This window comes from Sardina pilchardus, chromosome 4 (genome assembly GCF_963854185.1).
Source record: "Sardina pilchardus chromosome 4, fSarPil1.1, whole genome shotgun sequence".
Taxonomy (NCBI): Eukaryota; Metazoa; Chordata; class Actinopteri; order Clupeiformes; family Clupeidae; genus Sardina; species Sardina pilchardus.
Genome location: NC_084997.1, coordinates 14,961,118 through 14,970,687, shown reverse-complemented (window position 1 = coordinate 14,970,687; position 9,570 = coordinate 14,961,118). Strand labels below are relative to the sequence as shown.

At 46.4% G+C, this 9,570-nt stretch overlaps 2 protein-coding genes across 7 annotated transcripts in view; one reads left to right on the top strand and one right to left on the bottom strand.

Annotated features, from left to right (window-relative positions):
- Positions 1–216: 216 nt before the first annotated feature.
- On the top strand, positions 217–7,069 carry dipk2b (divergent protein kinase domain 2B). Its single transcript, XM_062534297.1, has 5 exons — positions 217–676; positions 2,196–2,460; positions 3,072–3,245; positions 3,911–4,199; positions 6,362–7,069. The coding sequence occupies exons 1-5, from the start codon at positions 432–434 to the stop codon at positions 6,718–6,720; spliced, it is 1,332 nt and encodes a 443-aa protein (XP_062390281.1). The 5' UTR covers positions 217–431; the 3' UTR covers positions 6,721–7,069.
- Positions 7,067–9,570, bottom strand: part of kdm6a (lysine (K)-specific demethylase 6A) — a 70,557-nt gene continuing 68,053 nt past the window's right edge. For all 6 annotated transcript variants that reach the window (XM_062534291.1, XM_062534293.1, XM_062534292.1 and 3 more), the window contains one exon: positions 7,067–8,412. In XM_062534291.1, the coding sequence (XP_062390275.1) occupies positions 8,383–8,412 (30 nt within the window). In that variant the 3' untranslated portion in view covers positions 7,067–8,382. The remainder of the gene's footprint in view (positions 8,413–9,570) is intronic.

The window sequence follows — 9,570 nt, the reverse complement described above, 5'->3', positions numbered from 1 at the left end:
ACGTCTGTATGTGTTGTGTACTGATTTAGTCTTTGTTACTGTATCTCGACTCAGGTTCAGCCGGGGTGGGCTTGGTCACGCGTGCCCCAAACAAGGCCATTGTCCGTGCAGGCAAAGGGTAAAGGAAGTGTCGCCATGACAACGGGGGTTATCTGCATCCTCCATGTGCTTCCTGTGGAGGTGCGCGAGGCGTGAGGCGGCAGGGTGCGGTGGCCGAGGCACCACACCGAGAGACTGAGAGAGAGGGGGACCCAGGCAGCCAGGGGCATTCAGAAGCTACACACACTCCAGACTATTTTCTGTGTCTGTGAGTGTTGTGTGTGTGTCTTTGTGTGTGTGTGAGTCTTTGTGTGTGTGTGTGTGTGTGTGTGTGTGTGTCTGTGGCAGCCCTGTCAGACCTCTTCACCACCAGCGATGAGTGTCATGGCAGCATGGCACTGACGTGCCCCAGAGCGACGGCGGGAAAAGTGCCGCCGCCAGCCGTGCAGCTCTGGGCGGCGAGCTGGGCACTGGCGCTGGTGGCATCGGCCGCGGCCACGGTGGCGGTGACGCCATACCCACCGGGGACGCGCCAGGAGAAAGCCTACAGCTTCGGGAGAAGCTTCCTGGGCCTGGATAAGTGCAACGCTTGCGTGGGGACCTCCATATGCAAGAAGCTCTTCAAGGAGGACATACGGTAAGGGAGCTCTGTCGGGGCGCTCAGACCAGAGAGGGAGAGGGGGGACACTTATATTAGGGGACCGAACGTTTTCCTCCAGATTGTTTAGAAACCCTGTAAAGATTACATAACTACTAACGCTTCGGCACTGAACTCAGGCAGGTTGTACCAATTATACCAAGTGTCTTCCGTTCAAAAACATCACACTTTTTTTCTGAGGCTGAGGCTAATTCTGATTTTCTGGAGTGGTAGGTCATAATATCAGCACAAACATTGGATTTGCTGACATTGAGGCAATAGAAACGCATTCATCCCAGGGAACAACCCGACAGGATCTAGATCGTGCCAGCACAACAGAGCAGTTTAAGAAGACATCTTAGTTAGAAAAAGTGCGCTTTCCTTTTGTTCAGTAAAACCGTGTTTAACCAGCATTTGGCATGTTATTAGCAAAATATTAACAGAAACGGCACCTTCGACACTTTAAGTGCAAACAATGCTGAGCGATAACCCATGATAACTGTTGTAGCTTGGAGTTTCCTGAGCGCCGTGTGTTTGGGAAGTCCAGGGGGATCCCAGGAGTCGTTGGTCACTGCGTACACCCCCCCCCACACACACACCTCCCGCGGTCAAAGGACAGGATGTTTGATCAGGCTTGGTTTATTGTTAGCAAGCAGACACCAAAAACACCTGTCTCCCCAGCACAGGAGTGCGTCTCTGGCTGTTATATGAAAAGCGCCTGTAGCCACCTTCAGCCCCGTTTGTCAGTGAACAGAGTTGTGAGGACTTGTCTTTGAATCTCACCCACCCACCCACCACAGCGTTTCCGTTGCTGTCAGCCCGATAAGCAAACGAGATAGAAGTAAACAAGATCTGCTTCAAAGAGGACTCAGACATAACGGGTGGCTGTGATATACAGTGGGGTTTTGTACTGCCAAAAAACTGACACCTAAACAAACAACCAGAAACAATCCGAGACAAAACATAACAATGTTGCACATATTAATCTGGTCCCAAACGCAGAGAGCAGCAAACAGTTTTGTTGTGCATCTAATGTGATGAAAATCACCAGATGAGAACACTCACCAGCAGTCCAACACAGTGCTCCACTGGCTAGATTGGGTCCCTTGCAGTGCCCGAGTCAGTGTCAAAGTTGCTCGTAAACACCTAAATTGCAAATCAAAACAAAGGGTGGAGAATCACAGCATCCGTAATTAGCAACTCTCTAAACAAAAAATGTTTTTCCCCCAAATTGGTGAGATGTTATGTGGAGCAATTTTAAATATTTGAAATTATCTACAAAACATCTTTCTGTATGCCTCCAGATTTTGAGGAGACAGGAATTAAGCATTTGTTGTCATTATCCAAGCTGGAAAGTGTAATTTAATAAGTATGATCTATGTGTAATAATAATATGTATAATCTATGTGTAATAATAATATGGATAATCTATGTGTAATTGACTGTCTGTAATTTTTAATACGTGAGAGGGGTCAGATGTGGATTAGGTGTATTGAGATGCTCCACCTGCCTTTCTCAGCTTTGACAGATGGCTGTCCTCGCACCTGGAACTACCCAAGGCCAGCCGGCAGAGTTACCAAGGCAACCTGACGGATGACTCGGAGACGTGGCGGCCCGTGGTCCTGTCTCGGCTGCTGCCTCCGCAGCGCCACCAGCTGTCTGACCGCAGCATCTGCAGCTCGGCCGGCCGGCCCCCGACCTGCAGCATCGAGACGGTGCTCAGGGCCACGCCCCGCTTCCAGAACTGGGCACGCTCACACCTGCTCTACCCCAGCATGGTGCAGGTACACCTGGGGGAAGGAGGGGGGCATGACATGCTTGGTGGATATGATTGTAGCTTAATCTAGCATGCTTTATTTAAATGTTCATTAGCATATACTGTATATTTAGCATATATATTTGTATTTACATTTTGGTTTGGGTAAAAGTTTGGATAGGTTTGGATGAAAGTGTCCACTAAATACCACAGTTATTACAAAGGGATAGACATGTTTAACATCACAGCATGGAATGACAAACATTCAATATATATCATGCCATTTTATGAAATCCACAGGGCCAACACCTATCCAAATGTATATTTTTCTCTCCATCTGTTGAACTGATTGAATAATTCTTTGAATAGACCAGCTCCTCAGTGGGAAGTTTAGAAGTAATTAGAGAGTTTCGAGCCCCCCCACCCGTAAATGTCAGGTCTCTCTCAGAGATCATTTGGATACAGTGAGGCTCTGGGCTAATCTCTGAGGGGGCTTTTGGTGCTTGTAAGAGCTTGCACAGGTAGATTAACACCAGCCTTACCCTCCTCCTCTTCCACATTTCTTCTTCATTTCTTCCTCCTCCTCCTCGTCCTCCTCCTCCTCCTCCTCCGCTGTCTGCGTTCTCCGTTTCTCCCCAGGGTCTGTCCGCCCCTCTGCTCCGCTGTCCGTCTCAGCGTCTGCTGGACCGCGTGGTGCGGCGCTACGCCGAGGTGCTGGACGTGGGCAGCATGCAGATGAAGCACTTCAGCGACAGGGACAAGCTCCGCCTGCTCTACACCCTGGCCGTCAATCAACACCCACTCATGCTGCAGGTGCCATGCGATGTGATTTGATGTGACGGTGGTGGTGGTGGTGGTGGTGGTGGTGGTGGTGGTGGTGGTGGCGGCGGGGGAGATCCAGACGATTAGCCCCCGCATTCGTTCGTTTTTTTCCGCGAGCAATCTGCGGCAGCACTGTCATTAAGTGGTCAATTGACTCACCTGAAAACCTGTCTGGGGGAAAATAAGACTCACACACAATAGCGCTCTGAGGAGGAGAACTTTCAGTGGAACAGTGAAGGACACACAGGAGTCGTCTATAGAGGACTAAATAATAAGCTGTTCATTCTTATCAGGGTTTTTTTTCATACTTGAAATATTCAGTATTTAGACAGTATTCTTCATCTTTTTTCCCCAAAGTTGCAGCAGACCTTGAAGAATATTTTGTGCCACTAACCAATAAGAATGGCTACCCAAATAACATACATAACCACAAACTATTTGTCATTTTAAAACTAGAACTATTGGTGTACTGTATATAGGCATCCAGAGATTTTGTGATCTCATTTCAAGCTACTTCTCCCTCCTGATTCGTGCCCCAGCAGACATTACTGAGGTGTTACAGGTCTTCAGTAGCACACGATAATGAATGGTGGCAACTACACCCCTGTGCTGGTACTTCCTGTTTTCAACGCACCTCACTTCCCCTCTGCCCACAGATGTTTCCTGGCACCGAGGGGTGGCCGTTTCCACGGTACCACGGCTCCTGCGGTCGGCTGGTGGTGTGGGCGGGCTCTCGCCCCCTGAGCTCTCTCCGCTTCGCCTCCCTGGAGCAGCGGGCCGACGTGGCCTATCAGCTGCTCCACATTGCCCGGGGCTTGGCCACCAACAGCCTGCGCTTCAGGCTCTACTACACCCGGGCCTCGGAGGACATGTTCGGGCTGGCCGAGGACGGACGCGTGCTCGTCATGGACGCCAGCGGCGTCGGGGTCATCGACCTGCAGGAAGGTAGGTGGGATGAACCAGGAAGACGGAGGAGGACTTCAGGGGAGAAAGAGGCGCTGCTCGAGTCGGTTTAGAAGTGATGGTGCTGAGGGGGAGCCGTGGTGCAACCAGCAGTAGCCCGAGCTCATGAGGGTTGAAGTGCCCATGGGGACCTCGGTTCCATTCTGACCCATCGGCATTTCCTGATCTCACTCCATCACTCTCAAACGTCCAATCTGCATACAGTCAAGAGGCCCTAGAATACACTTAGAAATATGAAATCACAAGGGTGAACACAGCGGCAGAATACAGAACATCTGAAGATAGTTGAGGTAGAGTGGTGGATACTGTTCCCATCACTCCTCTCTATAATATTAAAGCCCAGTACTTCTGTACAGTATAAAAATATATATTAATACAGAACCTTGGAACCTTGTCTACAGCTTTAGACTTCTTTTACCTGTTCTTTCTCCTCTTGACTACAAAGCCAGCTGAAAAGTCAGCTGAAATCCAAATGCTTTCAAAAGATTGAGGGAGTGAGGGAGGGTCTCCTTGTGCTGAATCCTTGCCCTACACAAGGCAGGGGAAGCAAGGTCACACCAAGGTCAACGCAGCATACAAATGCACACACTGAGGAAATGTATGTGTCTCGAGATGAGGAACATTGAGGGAACCCTTTAATGCAATGCGGCAGGGAACCATCTGATAGCAATAAAAAGCCAGGCAGAGAAAGTTGGGAAGAACTGCATTACATCACAACAGAGTTCTGTCGGTAGACTTTAAAACAGTTTTTTTTTTCTTTTTTTTTCCGGTGAACAAAGCTGCCTCTGTTGAGTGAGCCGCAGTAGGTTCGCAGGCTCTTTCAATTAGGCTGGTCATAATCCGACGTTAATTACTTTTCAGTTCAGATGTGGTGCACCACGCTACAGCCCTGTCAATTAATTCTCCAGGTTAATATGCTACATTTCGCTCAAGACAGACCGAGCCACTGCAGGGCACCGGCACCACTTCACATATATGCGCCACACACACGCACACGCACACGCACACGTGCTACAGTGTATCACGCAAAAGACCACATCACACATACTGCGTAATACAGGAATTCTCTATTCTGGAGAAACGTTTAGGTGTGGACAGTTTAGTCAGAGGGCTTCTCATCAAATTTCCACACGACTGACTGACTTATCACATACCTGACTGCCTTGCCACTGCATGTGCTGTTTGTCCAGCTGTCTCCCGAAACTACAGCTGTAGCACGTCATCATGATCAAGAACATTGGTTCTATGCAGTAGGAGTCATCATGGTGTCCTTAGTCATTGGTGATTGGGTCTGTCAACAAGTGAAACAAAAGTTGAGTAAAAATGGTCATCTAAAGCTGTTGAGTTTGAGTGCAACAGCCCAATGCAACAAGATGACTGTACATATCTAACCACATACAGCCCCCCCCTCCTGCTCACATTGGCTGAGCTCTTGACATTTAGACCCTAATGACTACTAGGGTCGCCCAACAGGACCCCATGCTTTCTCAGAAATACCACATCATCTCTAATGGTTTGTTTAAGGGCGGATATGAAGGTCGCCTTCAAAATGAATGAAACATAAAAAAAGGCAATAAGACCTGCGTATGCCTCCGATAAAGACTGCGATAAACTGATGAAAAAAAGAAAATATAAGTAACATGAGAAGATGAGAACATCTTACACGGCACTCATGACAGCCTACTAAGTAGTGCATTTAGACAAATTCAGCAACATGTGGTTCGAACGTTTGTTCTTTTTCACAAATCTCGCGTTTATCCCCTACTGTGGCTGGTGTGACAGCTTGTTTTGTTTACAGCAAGCATGCAAACTGCACATCTAATGAATCTGCCAGCTAATAACATAGCAAGAGATCCATAACCTTTGATGTCTGCTTTTTGGTTTGGTTCTGAGCCGATACCAATAAACGATCTCCAACTGAGTAAGTGCACTGTGTAAAACAAGCCACAGTTTTCTTGAATTTCAACATACAAAAGGTCAAGTGACTTGACTCACAAAACAGCTAGATGCTTTGGCACCTACAGACAAGGCCGCACGATTGGACACAAAACACAGAGGGAGATTTTTAAAAAAATGTCTGCATCAAGTTTAAACTCCTCTCACTCCCTCATTTAAACACCCGCCCGTCTCCTCTCTCACAACAGGGCTTCCCCCCGATGACGAGCAGACACACCCAGCCGATCAGATGACGGACGTCTTCTCCTGCCTGAGCGGCTCTTGCGAGAGGCCTCGTCCGTGCTCCACGGTGCGGCCCTCGCAGAGCTTCGCCCTCCTGTGCCGGAACGTTCTCCCGCGCCTGCTGCCCTCTAGGGACCTGCTGCAGTCTCCGCGCCTGCCCGGCCACACGGCACGAGAGCTGGCCCGGTGTGCCGACGGTGCCCGGTCCGACGCGGAGGTCACCCAGGCTGCACACTCCCTGATGGACATCCTCAGGACCATGAGGACATGCAGCCCTCGCTACGGCTACAGATACCCCGAATGCATCTACAACAACGGATTCTGATCACGTCGGAAAGAAGGGGGCAGGGCCTCTTGACTTGAACTGGGAATATTGGCAGGATGGGGAGCAGGCCGCAAGCAAACATTTGTTGTGGAAAAACAAACGGGACAAAAGAGTCAGCCAGGTTGAGGTAGGATTTTTCCAGGCTTGCAGAGGTGCATTTCAGTCGGACTCATCGATCTTGGCAGGCACTGACATTTCACTAAGAGCAAAGACAACGTTTGTCGCATCTGTTATCACTTCAAGGTGGAAAGCATAACACGTTCATGACAGCGCATCATATTGCACAAGCCAAACTTTGAAATCCTCAAAGTCAGCCATAATTGAATACTCAACACAGGAGAGTGGATTTCAGTAATAAAGACAACTTTGTTTAATAACGCATAAAACATCCTTCAAACAATAAAACAATCTTACCGAGGGTTTTCTGTACAACGCTTGCTAAGCAGTTTTATTTATATATAGAAAACGTAAGAGGAGAAAATGCTCAAAATGACATTGCTCCTTAAAATTTAATGGCAGGTACTCTGAAAAAAATAACAGCATTCCATCAACAAATACTTTCAAGCAATAAATATGCATTTATAAATAGTGTAAATTTACAACAAGATTAGAAACAAAACAAAAATCACAAATTAAAGTTTATTTCTTAGTCTATGTGCAACCCATTGTTCTTTGTGACGTGGCTGTTATCTTTCTTTTTTTCTCTTATTTTGTCATTTTTATTCCCCTAACAAACAAAAAACATAAAGACAGGTGAACATAAAAGCTGTAAAAAATTATACCACCTAACTTTTCACATTACAAATTTTTTTTTGAATATTTTTAAGTTTTTTTTTTTTTCCGCTGCCCAAAGAGACTTTAAATCTTCTACCTACCATACAAAATACCAGCTAGGCTAGTACTCATTTCACAGAGAAAATGAGATTCAATACGAAAGAAAAAAACAAAACAAATCATGTATCAGCCCATACATGAAATCAAACTTAAAAAAGGGAAAAACAAAAACAAAACAAAGAAATCAAGGAGAAAAGGGGGTCAAGTCAGTAGTCTTTGAGTGATGTTGCCAGTTGTGACATAATATATACAAAAACTTTATTTTCAGTAATTTTGTCCATTTTTTGTCAAAGTCTTTTTTTTCCACTAAAAGAAATTGAGCTGAACCAGCCAGAAACAGTCCTGGAGACCGGTAACAGGGACAGAGGGAGTGAGAAAGAGAGACAGACGAGAGAGAGAGAGAGAGTGAGAGACAGAACGATAGAGGAAGGAAGAAAGAGAGAGAGAAAGAGGGAGAACAGGGTCTACCCCCTGCTTGACGGGGTTGATGCTGCACTCTTGGCAGGTTGCATAGACAAGTATCTCTCAGCCAGCAGCCTCGAGGGGGGTGGGGCTGGGCCTGGGGAGGAGGATGGTGATGGAGATGGTGGTGATGGTGGTGGTGGTAGTGGTTGGGTTGGGTGGTGGTGTCAGGGAGGGACGATGACTGGACCAGGTGGCGGCCGGTGGGCAGGCAGGGCGGGTGGGTGGGTGGGTGGGTGGTTGGTTAAGGGTCCGCTACAGAAACCAGTGGTGTGGAGCTGGGTCACTTTTCCTGAATATCAGAAACGGCTTCATTTAAAAGTTCCTGGGCGTTACTATTGTCCTCAGAACCAGAAAATGTTAATGTCAAGATGAGGGCGAGGGCAGAGGAGGTGCCTGGATGAGAGACAGAGAGAAAAAGAAAGAGGGAGAGAGAAAACAAAACAAGAGGATTACTTCAACAGATCCCGTACAAGAGGCCACAACAGGAATTGGTGCACAACAGCAAATACAATGCAGATGGGCAATTAGAAACATCAAGTGGCATCGAAAAAAAAGGCCTTGATGACTGCCCTCAGTAGCAATATTTATTGAGGATGAATGTGTGGTTAATCTGTGGTTAAGATGGGGAATACGTGGCATTCCTTTGTGTGGATCAGGCAAAGGATGACTCACTGTTGTGGACTAGTCACAGTCTGTATTACTTGCAGATGTGAGCTTGGCGACAGTCACAATGACTTGCAGGTTTTTAACTAGACTGGTCATACAAAGTACAACCAACTGGAAGAGTTCCAAGAGGATGACTAAGATGAAGATAGCTGGTCATAGGATTTGGACGCTCTACAAACATGAACAAGTGTTACACCGGATTACATGCCACTCTGGCCCCCCGATGACCTGAATGATTAATCCTACATTCATAGCAAAGTCCAAAAAGTCTGTATCCACTTCGGTCATGCAAGACAAATGTTTTGTACAAGCAAATATATTTCTTTTATAAGAAAAATAAGGGTGACTATAGATAGTGCATCATAAACTGGATAATATGCTGACATAAACTTGCCATTAAACCAACGGGTTCCCAGTTTAACACCAAATTCAAGTGCTTTTCAGGCTCAATTCTCTTGAATTCAAAGGCCCAAATCATCATATTTTGAGATACAGCTCAATCATTTTTATAATGAAAGCGATCAAGCTTTAAAGAAGCTAAGAAATCAATTACATTTGGAATGTGTGGACGCTTATCAACATTTGTCAATTAAGCACTGTGACTGATTGTAGACCATGTAGGGTCTTTTGCCATTTCTAGCACAATATATATTCAATCACTTTCAATGGCTCAAGTTTATTTATATCTAGTCCATGATTTATTTTCTTCAAATTCAAAAACTTGCCAAGATTTCAAAGAGCCATAGTAACCTTAAAACCAATATACTATGGTCATAAAGTGATTCATTTATGAATGTGACTTACTAATGTGAACTGGTCATGCTGTGTGACTTACTAATGTGAACTGGTTGCCAAGTATGTGACTTACTAATGTGAACTGTCTGT

Excerpts from the sequence above, each read along its gene's own strand:
- dipk2b (XM_062534297.1), top strand. The coding sequence starts at position 432 with ATGGCACTGACGTGCCCCAGAGCGACGGCGGGAAAAGTGCCGCCGCCA. Across the intron at positions 3,246-3,910 it reads AACACCCACTCATGCTGCAG|ATGTTTCCTGGCACCGAGGG; the intron begins GTGCCATGCGAT and ends CTCTGCCCACAG. Across the intron at positions 4,200-6,361 it reads GGTCATCGACCTGCAGGAAG|GGCTTCCCCCCGATGACGAG; the intron begins GTAGGTGGGATG and ends CTCTCACAACAG.